We start from the raw sequence: 20,968 nt of genomic DNA, 5'->3' as shown, positions 1-20,968 counted from the left end.
TCAATCTTTCTGTCTCTTTCTTTCTCTCTCACTCACTCTGATGCGCAGTCGGTTTGGGATCGATCCCAGTTGGTGGGCCCATTGGACTATTTCTCGTTGCAGTCAGTGCAGGGTGACTGGTATATCAAACGCCGTGGTATGTGCTATCCTGTCTGTGGGATGGTGCATATAAGAGATCCCTTGCTACTAATGAATTTGTTTAGCGGGTTTCCTCTATGTCTGTCAAAATGACCATGTTTGACATCCAATAGCCAATGATTAATAAATAAATGTGGTCTCGCTCACTGTCCCATTCTCCATTCTCTTATTCATTAATACTCTCTCCTTCTTCCTTTCTTTTCCCTCTCTCCTTTTCCTCCCTCTCTCGCTCTCTCTCTCTCTCTCTCTCTCTCTCTGTGTGTGTCTCTCTCTCCTCCTCCCCTTATCTCTCTCTTTTTCCCTCCCTCCTCTCTCTCCCCCTGTGTCTCTCTGTATCTCTTTCTGTCTCTCTCTCTCTCTCTCTCTCTCTCTCTCTCTCTCTCTCTCTCTCTCTCTCTCTCTCTCTCTCTCTCTCTCTCTCTCTCTCTCGCCTTTCAAGTGTTGAACTAATTATGTTAGCCTTAGTTTAAAATGTGCTGAGATGTCCGTAATCTAACATTCCTTTCCTTGTGTTTATGTAGCCACCAGGGGCTGCATCGAGATGTTTGGATTGTCCTAAGGAAATTCAGTCATCTTGTCCATACTCAGCTAAAAGACTATACCTGAATTCTGTGAGTGTTCTTTCTTTTTTTTCTTCTTTTTTTGTCCTAGGTCATAAACTAGTAAATCTGCCATCTTTTTTACAGTTGAATCACTACAGTGTAAGAACATCTCATTGGTCGCCATAACAGTTTTAATTTCAACACCATTGGTGGGATTTAGCTCAGTCGGAGATCCTTTGATTGCATTGCCTCAAAGAAGAGGTGGGACATCCCTGATGCGTAGTTGGTGTGGGATCGATCCCCGTTGTTGGGCCCATTGTGCTATTTCTCGTTTCAGTCAGTGCCCCACGAGTGGTATATCAAAGGCTGTGGTATGTGCTATCCTGTCTGTGGGAAAGTGCATATAAAAGATCCCTTGCTGCATTAGGAAAGATGTAGCAGGTTTCCTCTGATGACTACGAGTCAGAATTACCAAATGTTTGACATTCAGCAGCCGATGATTGATTAATCAATGTGCTTTACTGGTGTCGTCAAACAAAACAAACTTTTTTCTTTTCTTTTCTTTTGCCTCAAAGAGGACTGCCACTCCTAAGACTGGTTCAATAAATCAAAACATTCACCGGGTACAGGACAGAGTCCAATGTAATATATATACATGTACATAGAGAGAGAGAGAGAGAGAGAGAGAGAGAGAGAGAGAGAGAGAGAGAGAGAGAGAGAGAGAGAGAGAGAGAGAGAGAGAGTGAGTGAGTGAGTGAGTGAGTGAGTGAGTGAGTGAGTGAGTGAGTGAGTGAGTGAGTGAGTGAGTGAGTGAGTGAGTGAGTGAGTGAGTGAGTGAGTGAGAGAGAGAGAGAGAGAGAGAGAGCTGTGATGGCATGCACTCATGAATCACAGTTAAAACAGCGATGATATCAGTTGTACATGTTGGAATTGCCAAAGTTGATAATTTAAAGCCGAAGTTGTAATTAATATGTAAGTTAATGGTAAAAAAAACTGTTACAGTAATAGCTGAAAATATTTGACACTACCTAACAACAAGAATCAACGACATTAACTCAGATAACTGTTTTGCAGGGAAGGACGGGGTGGCCGGTCTCCGTTTTAACAGATGTTCCGGATATCGAGAGTATAACAGAGGCTCTGAAAACAGGACCATATGGTCGGTGTGTCTACGAGTGTGATAACGATGTTATGTCACACCAGGTAATATTAATAGTATTTCATATAATGTATGATGTGATGTCACATAGATAATACAGTCATGTATTAATAGTATTTCATATTAATATATAATGTTATGTCCCACCAGGTAATATTAACAGTATTTCATATAATGTATGATGTGATGTCACATAGATAATACAGTCATGTATTAATAGTAGTTCATATTAATATATAATGTTATGTCCCACCAGGTAATATTAATAGTATTTCATATTAATTTATGATGTAATGGCACAGCAGGTAATACATGTATTAATAGTAGTCTATATTAATATATAATGTGATGTCACAGCAGGTAATATTAATAGTATTTCATATTAATATATAATGTGATGTCACAGCAGGTAATATTAATAGTATTTCATATTAATTTATGATGTAATGTCACAGCAGGTAATACATGTATTAATAGTAGTCTATATTAATATATAATGTGATGTCACACCAGGTAATATTAATAGTATTAATTTAGGATGTTATTATTCACATGGTTCAACATAACTGAGTTAATAAAAACCATACCAAGCACACATGTAATATACTAATAACAAGTATAATTGTAACGGAAAAAGTTTGGGAAGCGATGTCATAACATGACGTCATTTTGCTTTCTCCTAGTTGTGGCTGAAACATTTTGAGACAGTCCTTGTTATTCATTTTAAAAAACCCCAATAATATGAATAATAAAGAAATTCTTACACTTGCATGTGAGTTGTACTAATTTTACAAAACTTGTGTTGGGATTAATGTATTACCATGCCTCTCGCTTGGTAAATACAAAACTGACATCCATTTTGTAAAATCATTATGACACACAAGCTTGTATAATAATCTATTCATATCACAAAATGTAATATTAATAGTATTTTGTGGTACTATTAACAATATTTCATATTAATTTATGAGGGTGATAACCACGTCAATCCAGGTAGGATTGTATTAACAACTGGTAGGGTTATATTAACAACAGGTAGGGTTATATTAACAACTGGCACAAGAATGCCCAGCACTAAATTATCTGTTTTTTATGTGGAAGAAAGACAATAGCATTTTTTTAAAATAGGATTTTAAAAACAAATTGTTACAGTTACTACAATACATGCAAGCCAAATTGTTATATGCAAATTAATGTTGAATTTTACATTTATATTTCTTTACTAATTCAGCAAAAAGCTAATTAAAAAGAATCATGTGTCACTTACATATTTGTTGCCAGAGTGGCTGGATTCGCCACTGAATACATGTATTTTGTTTTGCTAATTGAAACTATCTACTATTTAGACATCTGGACTCATTACCATTTGTCCATATCTTGGATTAAGCTTGCTGTATTTTGTTGTTGTTGTTGTTTCCAAGGTAACAAACTTTCAGTTTGAAGGTGGAGCCACTGCTTCCTTGACGATGATGGCCTTTACTAAGAGACTGTGTGAACGTGAGGTCAAAGTGTATGGGACAAAAGTAGGTTATATTACTTGCAGAATATTGGCAGTATTTCTACAGAGAATACACAGGGAATATTGGCAGTATTTCTACAGATAATGCACGGAATATTGGCAGTATTTCTACAGAGAATACACAGAAAATTTGCAGTATTTCTAGAGAATACACAGGGGATATTGGCAGTATTTCTACAGAGAATACACAGAAAATTTGCAGTATTTCTACAGAGAATACACGGGGAATGTTGGCAGTATTTCTACAGAGAATACACAGAAAATTGGCAGTACTTTTAGAAATACACAGGAAATATTGGCAGTATTTCTACAGATAATATGTGGAAAATTTGTAGTACTTTTCCATAAAACACATGGGGAATATTGGCAATATATCCATGATATATTTGCAGTACTTTTACAAATACACAGGAAATATTGGCAATATTTCTACAGAGAATACATAGGGAATATTGGCAATATATTTACAGAGAATACACTAGGAATATTGGCAGTATTTATACAGAGAATACACAAGGTATATTGGCTGGATTTATACAGAGAATACACAGAAAATTGGCAGTACTTTTACAGATAATACAAAGGGAATATTGGCAGGATTTCTACAGATTACACAGACAATATTTGCAGAATTTCTACAGATTACACAGACAATATTGGCAGAATTTCTAGATATTACACAGGGAATATTGGCAGGATTTCTATAGATATTACACAGGGAATATTGGCAGAATTTCTACAGATATTACACAGGGAATATTGGCAGGATTTCTACAGATATTACACAGAGAATATTGGCAGAGATTTCTACAGATTATACAAATAATATTGGTAGTATTTCTACAGACAATACACAGGGAATATTGGCAAATCAACACAGAGAATGCATACACAGTATTGTTAATTTTTCTACTAAATACACAGTATTGTTAGTTTTTCTACTAAATACACAGGGAATATTGGCAGTTTATGTGTACTGTGGATACACAATATTTATACAGAGAATACACGGAATATTGGCAATATTTACCAGTGTTTTACATGGATATGCATATTTCAGGGGGAGATAACCTGTGATGCTTCTTTTCTACCGACTTTGAAACTGGGAATATTAACAAGTATTTCTACATAGATTATACAAGGAATATTGACAGTATTTCTATATAAATTACACTGGGAATATTGGCAAGTATTTCTATGTAAATTACACTGGGAATATTGGCAAGTATTTCTACATAGATTATACAGGGAATATTGACAGTATTTCTATATAAATTACACAGTATTTCTATGTAAATTACACTGGGAATATTGGCAAGTATTTCTACATAGATTATACAGGGAATATCGACAGTATTTCTATATAAATTACACTGGGAATATTGGCAAGTATTTCTACATAGATTATACAGGGAATATTGACAGTATTTCTATATAAATTACACTGGGAATATTGGCAAGTATTTCTACATAGATTATACAAGGAATATTGGCAGGATTTCTATAGATATTACACAGGGAATATTGGCAGAATTTCTACAGATATTACACAGGGAATATTGGCAGGATTTCTACAGATATTACACAGAGAATATTGGCAGAGATTTCTACAGATTATACAAATAATATTGGTAGTATTTCTACAGAGAATACACAGGGAATATTGGTAAATCAACACAGAGAATGCATACACAGTGTTGTTAATTTTTCTACAAAATACACAGTATTGTTAGTTTTTCTACTAAATACACAGGGAATATTGGCAGTTTATGTGTACTGTGGATACACAATATTTATACAGAGAATACACGGAATATTGGCAATATTTACCAGTGTTTTACATGGATATGCATATTTCAGGGGGAGATAACCTGTGATGCTTCTTTTCTACCGACTTTGAAACTGGGAATATTAACAAGTATTTCTACATAGATTATACAAGGAATATTGACAGTATTTCTATATAAATTACACTGGGAATATTGGCAAGTATTTCTATGTAAATTACACTGGGAATATTGGCAAGTATTTCTACATAGATTATACAGGGAATATTGACAGTATTTCTATATAAATTACACAGTATTTCTATGTAAATTACACTGGGAATATTGGCAAGTATTTCTACATAGATTATACAGGGAATATCGACAGTATTTCTATATAAATTACACTGGGAATATTGGCAAGTATTTCTACATAGATTATACAGGGAATATTGACAGTATTTCTATATAAATTACACTGGGAATATTGGCAAGTATTTCTACATAGATTATACAAGGAATATTGGCAGGATTTCTATAGATATTACACAGAGAATATTGGCAGAGATTTCTACAGATTATACAAATAATATTGGTAGTATTTCTACAGAGAATACACAGGGAATATTGGCAAATCAACACAGAGAATGCATACACAGTGTTGTTAATTTTTCTACTAAATACACAGTATTGTTAGTTTTTCTACTAAATACACAGGGAATATTGGCAGTTTATGTGTACTGTGGATACACAATATTTATACAGAGAATACACGGAATATTGGCAATATTTACCAGTGTTTTACATGGATATGCATATTTCAGGGGGAGATAACCTGTGATGCTTCTTTTCTACCGACTTTGAAACTGGGAATATTAACAAGTATTTCTACATAGATTATACAAGGAATATTGACAGTATTTCTATATAAATTACACTGGGAATATTGGCAAGTATTTCTATGTAAATTACACTGGGAATATTGGCAAGTATTTCTACATAGATTATACAGGGAATATTGACAGTATTTCTATATAAATTACACAGTATTTCTATGTAAATTACACTGGGAATATTGGCAAGTATTTCTACATAGATTATACAGGGAATATTGACAGTATTTCTATATAAATTACACTGGGAATATTGGCAAGTATTTCTACATAGATTATACAGGGAATATTGACAGTATTTCTACCGAGGATACCCACAACATTAGCAGTATTTATATTGAATATACAGACTACTGGTAGTATTTTCACAGGGGCTATAAACTCATCATTTATAATATGGATTTAGAGAAGACATAGGGAATAATGGCAGTATGTCTACAGAAGATGCACACAATATTTGGTAATATTTCTACAGAGAATACACGGAATATTGGCAGTATTTACACAGTGAGTACATACACAGTATTGTAGGTTTTTCTACTAAATAGACAGGGAATATTGGCAGTTTATGTGTACTGTGGATACACAATATTTATACAGATAATACACAGGGAATATTGGCAGTATTTACCAATGTTTTACATGGATATGCATATTTCAGGGGGAAATAACCTGTGATGCTGCTTCTCTGAAAACTCTGAAAGTGTTTGACTTCGTTACAGAACAGACAAGTGAGTTTTTAAAACATAGTCATTAAACCGGATTACACTTGGGACCTAATATTTATCTGATATTTAGACAGGATCCAGTATTCAGAGGGTCGTGTTTAAGAATTTAGAAAATTCGGGACCATGAAACTGTATTTTCAGGGTCCAGTTTAGACAGGTTTAATCATTATTTATTACCTTTTTTCTTTGTGTACACATGAAAACAAACTCATACCTAAACATATTTACATCTATTCCATCATCTTAACTAGAGGAACTATTACAGTTAATATTTTCACAAATAATCGATAATATGCATTTTTGTGAATTTTGGGGACAATTGGCGAATTTTATTTTAATTTGGCAGAAAAAAAATCATGCAATAATTGATATTTGCTGGAAAATAACTGAGTTTTGCATTTTTGGAACTAATTTGGCGAAATATTTTGCACACCCAGAGCTAGCCGTGATGAAATTATTGTGTTATTATTAGCAAGTATATGATTGAAATTTAATTATAAGTATTATCTGTTATTTCTTTTAAATTCATCTGGGTATGAACAAAACACATCACTACCAGAGACAGACTTTTTTGGTTGTCCTTATTGGGTTTTTAAAAAAAAAAATTTGATGATATCTGTGGTTGTTTTTTAACCGGCCTTGGTGGTGTCGTGGTTAAGCCATCAGGATAAGGCTGGTAGGTACTGGGTTCGCAGCCCAGTACCGGCTCCCACCCAGAGCGAGTTCTAAAGGGCTCAATGGGTAGGTGTAAGACCACTACACCACCTTCTCTCTCACTAACCACTAACCTACTGTCCTGCATGAACAGACAGCCTAGATAGCCGAGGTGTGTGCCCAGGACAGCGTGAAAATAAATTAAAATGAAATAAATTAATGGTTGTTTTTTTCCTCAGCCACTGAAGAGCTTGGTAGAGAATCTTTGGGTCTTCTCAGTGGACATGGTGGTGCGGACTTCCATCTCGTAAATAGCTTTGTGCATGCACTGCTGGTAGGTTTCTTCTTTCTTTTTAAACTTGTTTCTATCGCGGGGCTGGACGTAACTCAGAGGTAAAGCCTTCGCTTGATGCGCAACTGGTATATCAAAGACAGAGCAAATTAGGAACGAACGTGGGATGCACCTTTTTATAACGCCATTACATAATCACAGATACCGAAGCACGTTGGCAGTACACATACAGCCATGTGATATTGGCAAAGGAGATAACTCATGACAATTCGATACAATGACAATTTCGATATGATGACTAAGTGACCCAGGGACAAACATGGTCGTTGTAATTAGGTCTTACTGTATATATATTTTTTTCTGTTTGTGCACTGTAGACTTACAAATGTAATCCATTTGTTGAATCTTTTTTTATCCTATAACTAACCTATAATATCCATGTCATAAATCCATTTGATATTTATCATTATCAACCTGCCCCAAGTATATAAAGTTCAGCCAGCAAACATTTGACTAACGTTAGCGAACTATTTGATTGGTTGCTGAAGTGGTAATTTAGTTTACTGTGTGGCACAAAAATCAGTCAATGTATCTCAATGTAATAATGTTTTAAAACTTACAAACTTGTAATCTTGCACTTTCTATTGATTAAAGATTGACAGGTCTGCATGCAACTATATAGTACAATGGACTCTGTCTAAACTGGTTCAACAAAGGCCATGGTTTGTGCTATCCTGCCTGTGGGAAGCGCAAATAAAAGATCCCTTGCTGCCTGTCGTAAAAAGAGTAGCCTATGTGGCGACAGCGGGTTTCCTCTAAAAAAAAATCTGTGTGGTCTTTAACCATATATCTGATGCCATATAACCGTAATTAAAATGTGTTGAGTGCGTCGTTAAATAAAACACTTCTTTCTTTCTGTCTAAACTGGATTCACTTGGGACCGATGAAATATGCCGGTTTAGACAAGAGTGGCGGTGTAAACAGAAATCGTCAATAGTTACGGTTCTTACGATATACTGATTAGAAAATACCAACGTAAATAAAACGTAATATTAACCAAACGTTTGGACTATGTGTCAGACGTCTGTGCTAAGAAATGCTTCTTTTAGTGATTGGTATAAACCTGAAAGATATTTGTGTTTCTATGAAACCATTCAACTTGCTGTTGGCTATTCGTTTTCTCTCTAACAAAATATTGTCCCAACAAGTTGAATGTCCTAAGAAGAGTTTGATGCATTGCCGTTTGTTGTTTTTTTGTCACTCCACCACTGCATATTCACTGTATTTATGCACGTACTAAACAACAGATTGGTATGATATAATGCAGGTATGAACACATAGACATAATAATACTATTTATCTAGCTAACGACACCCATTACAACAGGTGTGGTGCATTGTTTATTAAGCCTTCAAATAGGCACGATTATTTCATAACACTTTGGTGTCCTAATTACTGGGGAACTGCCATCATTGTTTAAAAGGTGACCACTGGCAGACAGTAGAGGTAAAAATGTGTGCCGGTGTAAACAGAGTTAATTACTACATTCTTGAATTTGGATCCGAAGTCCGGAATACACAGCATCCGGTATAGACAGTGTTTTACTCCTAATAAATTAATGGTAGCTGGACGGGTTTTTAAAACTGCCGGTTTACACAAAAGTCTGGTCTAGACAGATGCCAGTTTGGACAGAGTGCACTGCATAACATTTGTAGTGTTAGACCCAAAACACATTGGATTTGGGTCTGAGTCTGGCGAGTATGGTATCAGTCCAAAATGAAACACATTGAATTGAATGTGACAAACACACTGCATTTGTTCTGGCGCGAACTACAGATCTGGCAACAGACGACACAGAACATGTGCTATATTTTAACAAACTGGTAGCTGCACAATGTTCGTACTTTACTCATTCATTTTTTTTAATAAACAACAAGAAAGATTTATGTTAATCAGTCTGAATTTCTCATACTTATTATTGATGTTTATAGATTTGAAGTAAATAATACTAAATTTATCTAAAGATATGAACGCATTAATATATATTGAAAACACGTAACAGTTACAGACCCAGACGTCGAAATACACCAGACATGGCGTCATTGCCACACTCGCCAGACCCAGACCCACCCAGACCCAGTCCCAGACACAGACACAAGCCCACCCAGACCCAGTCCCACACAGACCCAGGCACAGACCCACCCAGACCCAGTTCCAGACCCAGACCCGGTGTGTTTTTGGGACTTATACTCACTGATGAGGATGGTGAATGTTTTTCAGGAAGGCCGAAAGGATCTGGTCCTGACCGGGGCAGACGACACTCTCGGCAGCCATCTTCTAGTTTTTGCTGCGGAGAAAGCTCGGAAAGAAAACCAAGTAGTGACCATCAATCCAGACGGTTCATTCTAGAGAACGAAGCAAGCAAGTGTGAGGAATGAATAATTTAAACTGGATTGGCCCCTCAGACAGCTAGTGTTTAACGAAACCCCAGCACGAAAAAATATCAGGGCTAGCTTTGGCACCTGTCAAATTCGCCAACTGCTAAGTTTGAAAGAAGTTGGCAGATTTTATTTTTATTTTATTTTAATATGGCAAAAAAAACATTAATGGAATAATTGACATTTTTTTTAGAAAATAACTGTTGATTTCTGCAATTTTTCAAGTTTAACAGACAATTTGGCGAAACATTTTTCTTACCCAGAGCTAGCGCTGAATACAATTATTATACTTTGTTGGGTGTCTAATGAAAATAGACTACCACACCACATGCTTGAATTAATACAGTGGGTATAATATCCGCCCGGTCCCCTCCATTATTATTTTTAGTTAGGGTTGAGGGTTAGGGTTAGGGTTATGGCTGGGGTTAGGACTAGGGTTGGGGTTGGGGTTAGGGTTGGGGTTAGGGTTAGGGGAAGGGGGGACCGGGCGGATATTTTTCCATACAGTGAAACCTCTCAAAACCGGACAATTTTCACGGTCCTTTTTTAAAAATCAGTACAGAAAATAACCTCTCTAAACCGGATACCTCTTAAACCTGGACAAATTACTTGGTCCCAGGGGTGTCCGGTTTAGGGGGGTTTCACTGTAATTTTTATTTTATTCAAAAAAAGAAGAAGTTTATTGTCCCATAAATGTGTTATGGTAATGTCACGGATGGTCGTACCCCCCCCCGAGTTCATTACCTTACATATTACATATAGCAAACAGACATTAGATAATCTTAATCTGTACTTATATAACATATTGATATCAGAATTAAACAGGGTAATTACAAAGTGGAGAGATACCGAAGATTCATTGTTGTGTACATCTGAAAATTAATTAAGCACAGCCTGAATTGCAGGGATTCTAGATTATGGTAGCCCCCACTCCCATGGCTAGTGATATTCAATGTTGGGATAGTAAATAACTACTATTGCCATGCTCGACGCCTAGTGCATTTTTGGGGGGTCAAATGTTGCAGTTGTCTATTTTGTCTTTATTAAGTAATTATCTCAGTTCTCTCACTAGTCACGATCTTGATTCAGCAACAGATGATGATGTTGATTCTTTAGCAAGTAATTATCTCATTTCTCTCCCTAGTCACGATCTTGATTCAGCAGCAGGTGATGATGTTGATTCTTTATTAAGTAATTACCTCATTTCTCTCCCTAGTCACGATCTTGATTCAGCAGCAGATGATGATGTTGATTCTTTAGCAAGTAATTATCTCATTTCTCTCCCTAGTCACGATCTTGATTCAGCAGCAGATGATGATGTTGATTCTTTAGCAAGTAATTATCTCATTTCTCTCCCTAGTCACGATCTTGATTCAGCAGCAGATGATGATGTTGATTCTTTAGCAAGTAATTATCTCATTTCTCTCCCTAGTCACGATCTTGATTCAGCAGCAGATGATGATGTTGATTCTTTAGCAAGTAATTATCTCAGTTCTCTCCCTAGTCACGATCTTGATTCAGCAGCAGATGATGATGTTGATTCTTTAGCAAGTAATTATCTCATTTCTCTCCCTAGTCACGATCTTGATTCAGCAGCAGATGATGATGTTGATTCTTTAGCAAGTAATTATCTCAGTTCTCTCCCTAGTCATGATCTTGACCCAGAGCGAGTTTTAACGACTCAGTAGGTAGTTTTAAGACCACTACACCCTCGTCTCTCTAACTAACCACTAACCGTCTGTCCTGGACAGACGGCCAAGATAGCTGAGGTGTGTGCCCAGGACAGCGTGCCTGAACCTTAATTGGACATAAGTATGGAAATAAGTTGCAATGAAAAAATCAAATAACGACCTAAAGCTGTACCGCTTAAGTTAACTACAAGCTATGGGGCCATAAATACGTTTTATGTGGAAAAGAATTTATTTTAAACCTGTAAAAAATAGAGTACTGCATTTATCTGACAACTCGTTGTTTAAAAATATATCAAACTTGCTTTTGCTCATTACAGGTCCTTCGATTTCACGGAAACAGTCATTTCTGGTACTGTGTCGGTAAATTCACGGAAACAGTCGTTTCTGGTACTGTGTCGGTAAATTCACGGAAACAGTCGTTTCTGGTACTGTGTCGGTAAATTCACGGAACCAAAAATTTGCTTCCCATGATTACTATATCGACTATTCAACGAAAAAATTATATATACAGTTTCCGATGGGTTCCCATGATCACAAGGCACGGACCCAAAAAGGTTTTCCTATGAAATTTGAAATCCTATGCAGTGGCATTAGAAAGGTGCCGGGGGAGGGGGGTGGCACAGTTTTATATTTACACACCATTACACTATTATAAAGCAAATATAAAGAGAAATATCTGAAAAGTGGGGAGCACATGCCCCCCTTGCCTGCCCCCCCGCCCCTTCCTACACCAGTGCTGTGGCCTGCATTAGGATTTGTTTCAAACCAACTCGTAAGCTAAATGGTGTCCCAACAGCCGCACATGTAGTATTCTCTGTCATAGATGCATGGACGCCTCTTAAAGTTGACCACTGCCTTCAACCTCTTACAGATTATTACTGATGGTCTTCGTTCCCCAACAAATGATGACTTGCGCTGAACTCGGACTGCGAAGAATATTTGTCCAGTAACACCCCCAGCACATTGTTTAATCAGCAAATATCAGGGGCGAAGTTTTTGACAGTTATGACCCGTGGTATAGCATGTTAAGTGATGGAGAGAAACTGGTGTCGTGGTTAAGCCATCGGACATAAGCCACCCAGAGTGAGTTTTAATGACTCAATCAGGAGGTGTAAGACCACTATACCCTCTTCTCTCTAACTAATCACTGACCACTAACAAATAACTGTCCCTCTGTCCTGGACAGATGGCCCAGATAGCTGAGGTGTGTGCCCAGATAGCTGAGGTGTGTGCCCAGGACAACATGCTTGAACCTTGATTGGATATAAGCACGAAAATAAGTTGAAATGAATGATGGAGAGAAAAAAGCCTGCTGCAATCATATTTAAACCACACCTTTGATCAGCGACAATAGTCACTGGCTGGAGTATTATTATATATATTTTATATTCCCTACAACAATATTATTTACTATTTCTTATACATAGGGGTGAAGTGCTGAAAGTATTAATCAGCTTGCCAAAAGTTTACGAAGGCTATTTTTGTTAAATGCCGGTGTTTGAGCTTTGTAAATGTATGTAGTTTTATATTCCCTACAACAATATTATTTACTATTTCTTATACATAGGGGTGAAGTGCTGAAAGTATTAATCAGCTTGCCAAAAGTTTACGAAGGCTATTTTTGTTAAATGCAGGTGTTTGAGCTTTGTAAATGTATGTAGTTTTATATTCCCTACAACAATATTATTTACTATTTCTTATACATAGGGGTGAAGTGCTGAAAGTATTAATCAGCTTGCCAAAAGTTTACGAAGGCTATTTTTGTTAAATGCAGGTGTTTGAGCTTTGTAAATGTATGTAGTTTTATATTCCCTACAACAATATTATTTACTATTTCTTATACATAGGGGTGAAGTGCTGAAAGTATTAATCAGCTTGCCAAAAGTTTACGAAGGCTATTTTTGTTAAATGTATGTAGTTTCACATATGTAAGACATACACAGGCTTTGTAAATTTGTCCCATTGTAATATCCATGTCATAAATCCATTTGATATTTTACATTATTAACCTGGTTAATATATTTATTGAGCATAACGTTTTGATAAGATTTAGTTAAACGTGAATGATGTTGAACTACATTTGTGCCAATTGTGATTATGACATATTACAAATTAAGACGACTTTAGAACTGATTTACTAAATATCAAATTAAAGTTTTATTCTCTACTAGTGTTTTTTAATACATGTGTGTAAAATATCAACCTCCTCTAGGTAATCAGTATTTGTGACGAATTCTCTCTATATAACTACTAGTGCGACAGATGACCGTTTTTTGACTGCATAAAAGAATTAATATCCACATAGTTCAAGATATACAGGTAATTATTATCCACATGGTTCAACATAACCGGGTTAATAATAATCATATGAAGCATACGTGTAATAAGTGCAATGACATAATGTTGGGAAGCAATGTCATAACATGACGTTGCTTCTCCAGTCCTAGCTCAGACTGTGCCTGTGAAATATGACATCATTTCGTTGTCTCCTAGTTGTGGTTGAAACATTTTGAGATGGCCCTTGGGCCTTGTTATTCATGAAAAAAATGACAATAATAATATGGATAATAAAGAAATTATTACACTTGCGTGTGTGTCGTATTGATTTTACGAAACTCTTGTCAGGATTAATGTATTACCCTCGATATCGCAATACAAAAATCCTGACACTTGTTTCGTAAAATCAGTACGACACACAAGCTCGGATAATAATCTCTATAGATAACCAATATTGACTCACGTGTCATCACAATTTCACGTGACCAATGAATGACATAATTTTGGGAAGCAACGTCATAACATAATGTTGCTTCCCCATTCTTAGCTTTGTGTAATCGCTTACCAAAATTTCAGAAAATGACATCATCTCCTTCTGATTACGTTTGAAATATTTTGACACCGCCCTTGTTTGCCTGTTCATAAAATTTAATAATATAGATAATAAAGAAATTATTACACTCGCGTGTGAATCATTTCGGGATTAATATATTATCCTTGATCTCGCTTGGGCAATAAAAGAATCCTGAAACTCGTTTCATAAAATCAGTTGCTATACTCAAGCTCGAATAATAATCTCTATTTTCTGATAAATTTGCAACTATTCATGAAAAAGATAGAATTTGTTCCACATTTGTTTCTCTAATGATGAGTTTTGATCGCAGAGGTATGTTCAGAAGGGCAAGTGATCACGGTTGCTCACTAGACTGGTTTTTGGACCCAAAGTCAGATGAATGTGATGTGATAGAAGATGATGGTACCAGTCAAATTGTTCATAGTTGCTCATTAGACTGGTTTTTGCACCTATTGATAGATGAATGAGATGTGATAGAAGATGATGGTACCAGTCAAATTGTTCATAGTTGCTCATTAGACTGGTTTTTGTACCTAATGATAGATGAATGTGATGTGATAGAAGATGATGGTACCAGTCAAATTGTTCATAGTTGCTCATTAGACTGGTTTTTGCACCTATTGATAGATGAATGTGATGTGATAGAAGATGATGGTACCAGTCAAATTGTTCACAAGCCCTTGGCCTCATGAACACGCCACTAGGATGCCATATTCCGAAGTTTAAATTCTAGCAGACTATAGTAAATTAAGTTTGGTACTGGTGTGGCGAGACTGGTGGGACAAATCAGTTTAAAGAATCAGTTGTAGGAAGAAGTTTGTTTTGTTTAACGACACTGATTTATTAATTTATTTATTAATTGGATGTGAAACATTTGATAATTTTGACATGTAGTCCGAGAGAGAAAACCCGCTACATTTTTCCATTAGTACAAAGGGATCTTTTGTATGCACCATCCCACAGACAGGATTGCACATACCACATTTTCTGATGTACCAGTCGTGGTGCACTGGCTAGAACGAGAAATAGCTCAATGGGCCCACCGACGGGGATCGATCCCAAACCGACCGTGCATCAAGCGAGCACTTTACCACTGAGCTACATCCTGCCCCGCCCCCCCCCCCCCCCCCCCCCCCCACAGTTGTAGGATTTAATGGAAGTCATCTCATCACAAAAGTATATCACCAACACCTTCAGAAACCATGGTATCTGTGTTTGTTGAAAGCAAGACAGAAAATAAGAATTCTGAAAATGTCTCACCTACAATAAATGTATAGGAGCAGGATGTAGGTCAGTGGCTTGAGTGTCTCGCCTACAATAAATGTATAGGAGCAGGATGTAGGTCAGTGGCTTGAGTATCGCCTACAATAAATGTATAGGAGCAGGATGTAGGTCAGTGGCTTGAGTGTCTCGCCTACAATAAATGTATAGGAGCAGGATGTAGGTCAGTGGCTTGAGTATCGCCTACAATAAATGTATAGGAGCAGGATGTAGGTCAGTGGCTTGAGTGTCTCGCCTACAATAAATGTATAGGAGCAGGATGTAGGTCAGTGGCTCGAGTGTCTCGCCTACAATAAATTTATTTGGTATCCGACATAGTAACTTATAGGAGTGAGATTTAGCTCAGTTGGTTGAGTGCTCGCTTGAGGTGCTTGTGTCGTAGGATCGAACCACCTCAGTGGATCCATTCAACTGATTGTTTTTTTTATTGTTACAACCAGTGCACCACAACTGGTCAAAGGCCATAGTATGTGCTTTCCTGTCTGTGGGAAAGTTCATATAAAAGATCCCTTGCTACATTAGGAAAAATGTAGCGGTTTCCTTTGATGACTACGAGTCAAATGTTTGACATCTAATTGCCGATGATTAATTAATCAATGTGCTCTAGTGGTGTCGTTAAACAAAACAAATTTTAGTCACTTGTATCCATAATGTTCATTCAATGCATATTAAAAACAAAAAATGTTACATACATCTCCTAAATCATATTTTACTCCCTGTTTCCACGACAACTTGCTGTCATTAGGAGAATGTAATTCTCACAGTTCTTTACCATAAGTTTGATTTTAACTAGTAGCTAACTGAAATGAAATGTAGGAAGCACATTGTGACGAAGCATTTGCCATTTTGGGAGTTTTGCACAGTGATTTTTTTTTTTTAAAAGTATTAATTATATAAAAGAAATAATTTGTAATGTAAAATTCAGGATTTTAATTAAGTTCTTTAAAAAAAAAAAAAAATTAACTGCAAAAACTTTATTTTTTAAAGTGAATCAAGCTTTTAAATTGAAAATATAATTTTATAATTTGTTTTCAAATGCACTGAGATGAACATACAAGGTGCAACTAAACACCAAGTTTCATTGGTCTAGGACTAACAGTTTATAAGAAATGGAGTTAAACTTCTGAATTTGTCAAGATGAGATAAAAAAAAAAAAAACCTGCAAAATAAAAACAAAACAAAAACAACATACAATTTGATAGAAATTAACATATTTTTATGTAATTGTACATAAAATGCATGTAAAACACATGATTTGTTTTTAATTTGGTATATTCTGAAAGTTATCTTCAACAATAATGCAAAGTGCAATATTTATAAATGCACCTTGATTATGCACAGAGTTCCAATATTTGATTCGCCACCAAGCAATTCAACTTTAGGTATACGTGTTTAGCACCTCTCTGTCTGTTAATGCAACTGAACCACAAAGTGTTTTTTTTCTTCACCTCTGACCTTTGCCCTGACCTCTGCCCCCTGAGCTGAAGGTCACACTCTTCTGACCTTTGCTGTTTCGGAAAAATGGATTCTTCACCTGTAAACAATACAACATTTAAAACATTTTAAAACATTTTTCATGTGAGCTGTATTTGGTCCTACTGCTATAAAGGTTCCTCCAATCAATAAAGGTCAGGTCAGGTCAGGTCAGGTCAGGTCAGGTCAGAACTTTTAACGTTCACAGTTAGAACAAGCTGTTGTAACCGGCCTCAGTAGCGGTGTGGTTGAGTCATCAGACTTAAGGCTGGTAGATGCAGGGTTCACAGCCCGGTACCGGCTGCCACGCAGAGTGAGTTTTTATGACTCAATGGGCCACTACACTCTTTTGTCTCTCACTAACCACTAAAACTTTAACAACTGAGGTGTGTGCCCAGGACTGCGTGCATGAACCTTAATTGGATATAAGTACAGAAATAAGTTGAAGAAAGAAAAGCTGTTGTAGCACACGCCTGTCATGGGCGCAGGTTTTGACTTTCACCAGCTCCTCCGTCCAGAACAAGAAAAGGTTTGAAGTGGTGGTGGTGGTGGTGGAGGTGTGTGTGTGTGTCATCCGCGCTGACATGTACAAGGGAGCACAAGCAGCCCGACCAGGGTCAGTAGCAGGCAAGGGTTGGTTTTGTCCCGCAGGATTAAAGCCAAATATTACGTAATTTCTTACAGGTAATTTTGACGCATAATTTAGAATGGGTTCATCAAAATTGAAAATGGTGCTAATTGGTTGATTTGACTTAATTGATCGAAAGTATAAAGCTGCAAGAGATTTTTTATATGCACTTGGCCAGCCCATAGACAGGTGATGCACAATCCGTCTAGGATCGATCCCCGATGGTGGGCCGATTGGTCTATTTCTTGTTCCAGCCAGTGCACCACGACTGGTATATTGAAGGCCATGGTATCCTGTCTATAAAAGATTCCTTGCTACTAATAGAAAACTGTAGCAGGTTTCCTCTCTTAAGACTATGAAAGACTATAAGAACCAGTAGGGGACTACTAATGCTCTAAATACCTTGTTAGATTTGTTCTGTTTCTTCTTGCGTCCTTTAGCATTTGGGTCAAAAACATTTTTTTTTGAATTGCCAGCTGAAATGAAAAAAAAGTGTAAAGTGTGACCAGCAAATGTGACATGATGTCAATGCAGCAAGGTTCAAATTTTATCATGGTTTCCCTTCTTACTTAACAAATCCAACAGGTAAATAAAAATCTTACTGATCAGATTCCAGTATAACAACACAAATCATATTCCACTATGACAATATAGATCATATTCCATTATGACAATATAGATTATATTCCACTATGACAATATAGATCAGACTGCATGATGACAATACAGATATTCCACTATGACTATAGATCATATTCCACTATGACAATACAAATTGTATTCTACTGACTACAGATATTCCATTATGAATCCAGTACATTGTAGATCATACTCTACCAAGATAATGTCGATCAGACTGCATGATGACAATATCGATCATATTCCACTGACAATATAGATCATATTCCTCTATGACAATATAGATCATATTCCACTATGACAATACAAATTATATTCTACCGACTACAGAAAAATTATTCCATTATGAATCCAGTACATTGTAGAGCATACTCTTACCAAGATAATGTAGATCAGACTGCATGATGACAATATAGATCATATTCCACTATGATAATATAGATCATATTCCACTATGACAATACAAATTATATTCTACTGACTACAGATATTCCATTATGAATCCAGTACAGAAAAGATCATATTCTACCAAGACAATATAGATCAGACTGCATGATGACAGATCGTATTCCACTATGTCAATACACATTATATTCCACTACCACAATACATTATGCATATCATATTCCATGGTCAATATTGATCATACTCTACAATAACAATACAGACTGTATTTCACAATATATAACAAACAACACTTGAACCTATTGGTGAAGAAGTGTCGACGCCAGTAATAAAAAAAACCCTGCAAACCTTCAAATATGGACGTATCTGCTTTGCTGTAATCGTAAGGCTTGAATTCTTTCAGGTCTGGTTTCTTCTTCTTTTTCTTCTTCTGTCGTTTCTCTGTGTTGTCTGTGTCCGCTTCCTCTCGTTTCTTCTGTGTTTCCAAGCGATCCGATTTGCTGTCTCCCAGAGCAACCTGCTCGTCCTGGATCCTGGAGATGGTTGGATCCTCCGCCTCGTACAGATAATCTTTGTTTTGTTTCTTCTTCTTATTCTTCTTCTTGGGAGCCATCTAAAGATAAATTCTTAATTGTACTTTCCTGTCTGTGGGAAAGTGCATATAAACGATCCCTTTCTGCATTTGGAAAAATGTAGCGGGCTTCCTCTGATGACTACGAGTCAGAATTACCAAATGTTTGATATCCAACAGCTGATGATTAATTAATCAGTGTGCTCTAGTGGTGTCATTAAACAAAACAAACTTTAACTTTATTAACTGCAAGGTCCGCTTCTCATTAACATGATTCTGCAGGACATTTAAGCATTTCCATATCCATATGATATTTGCGTATATGTATATGGAAAAAGGTACTATGCATATGCACTACATTAATAAAGTTGTGTGCGGAATGTCAGCATGTGAAAATATATATATGGAAAAGGTACTATGCATATGCACTACATTAGTAAAGTTGGGTGCGGCATGGCACTCAAAATCGTATGAATGTAAAGTGGGCCTAATACATTATTTGGTGATCAGAATCTTAGTGTGCAAGAAAATGCCTCTACAGTCAAATCTGTTCTGAACTTCCATTATTAATAGCAAATGATTCAAGATGAAATAACGAAGGAAATGTTTTATTTAACGATGCACTCAACACGTTTTAATTATGGTTAAATGGCGTCTGATGAACTAACAACCCACCAAATGTATTCTAAACAGCCATTCTGAGAGTACTGCTAAAGCAAAACATCTTCTACTCAGCCCCACAAATTATCTTATCTTGCCTTCATGTAAAATTCTTTAATCTCATTGGTTGTTTGCGGTTGGACAAATCCCTTATACCCCTGTGGGCTAAGCCAAATTCTCTTATACCCCGTCTGTAATTTCCAAGTTTCCAGCCACCCCAGTTAATGCTAAAGCAATAATTAGATTATAAATAAATAAAGTTTTTTTTTTTTTCATTAATATCTGTTTCAGACAATTTCGTATTACAAACATTTAAAGTTAAAAACTTGTTTATCGATGAACTATTTTTCGTCACTGGCAAGTGGTTTCGTTCGCATCCGCGTGGTACGGCTCCGATAATAAATTGTTAACAATTATTGTCTGGCATTATTTTGATTATTTGGCTATATGGTTTAACATGTCGGCAAGATAAATTTGTTATAGAAGCATCTCTCGGGGTATATGGCTTTTTATGTACCCTCTGTGTGCTCTTTTATCCACTTGCCTTCAGCTCGGGGTAAAAGAACACACAGAGGGTACATAAAAAGCCATATACCCCTCGTGTTGCTTCTACAACTTATAATATCTCCTACGTTCAAGG

At 36.4% G+C, this 20,968-nt stretch overlaps 2 protein-coding genes across 4 annotated transcripts in view; one reads left to right on the top strand and one right to left on the bottom strand.

Moving 5' to 3' along the window:
• The window catches only part of LOC121390127 (putative oxidoreductase YteT), a 34,246-nt gene extending 21,256 nt beyond the window's left edge, over positions 1-12,990 (top strand). For 2 of the 3 annotated variants that reach the window (XM_041521865.1, XM_041521867.1), the window contains exons 8-13: positions 660-749; positions 1,755-1,883; positions 3,261-3,362; positions 6,679-6,748; positions 7,639-7,733; positions 9,972-10,512. In XM_041521865.1, coding sequence (XP_041377799.1) covers positions 660-749; positions 1,755-1,883; positions 3,261-3,362; positions 6,679-6,748; positions 7,639-7,733; positions 9,972-10,100 — 615 coding nt within the window. In that variant the 3' untranslated portion in view covers positions 10,101-10,512. Of the gene's footprint in view, positions 1-659; positions 750-1,754; positions 1,884-3,260; positions 3,363-6,678; positions 6,749-7,638; positions 7,734-9,971; positions 10,513-12,137 lie in introns of those variants that run through there. The other variant, XM_041521866.1, reaches the window with a different exon arrangement.
• A 4,161-nt stretch (positions 12,991-17,151) lies between these two features.
• LOC121390414 (exosome component 10-like) overlaps positions 17,152-20,968 on the bottom strand; it is a 35,153-nt gene continuing 31,336 nt past the window's right edge. Inside the window, exons 20-22 of the mRNA XM_041522219.1 lie at positions 19,446-19,710; positions 18,456-18,529; positions 17,152-17,486 (exon numbers count right to left, since the gene is read on the bottom strand). Of these exons, the coding sequence (XP_041378153.1) occupies positions 17,397-17,486; positions 18,456-18,529; positions 19,446-19,710 (429 nt within the window). The 3' untranslated portion in view covers positions 17,152-17,396. The remainder of the gene's footprint in view (positions 17,487-18,455; positions 18,530-19,445; positions 19,711-20,968) is intronic.

Source organism: Gigantopelta aegis, chromosome 15 (assembly GCF_016097555.1).
Source record: "Gigantopelta aegis isolate Gae_Host chromosome 15, Gae_host_genome, whole genome shotgun sequence".
Taxonomy (NCBI): domain Eukaryota; kingdom Metazoa; phylum Mollusca; class Gastropoda; order Neomphalida; family Peltospiridae; genus Gigantopelta; species Gigantopelta aegis.
This window is presented reverse-complemented; position numbering and strand designations above follow the sequence as displayed.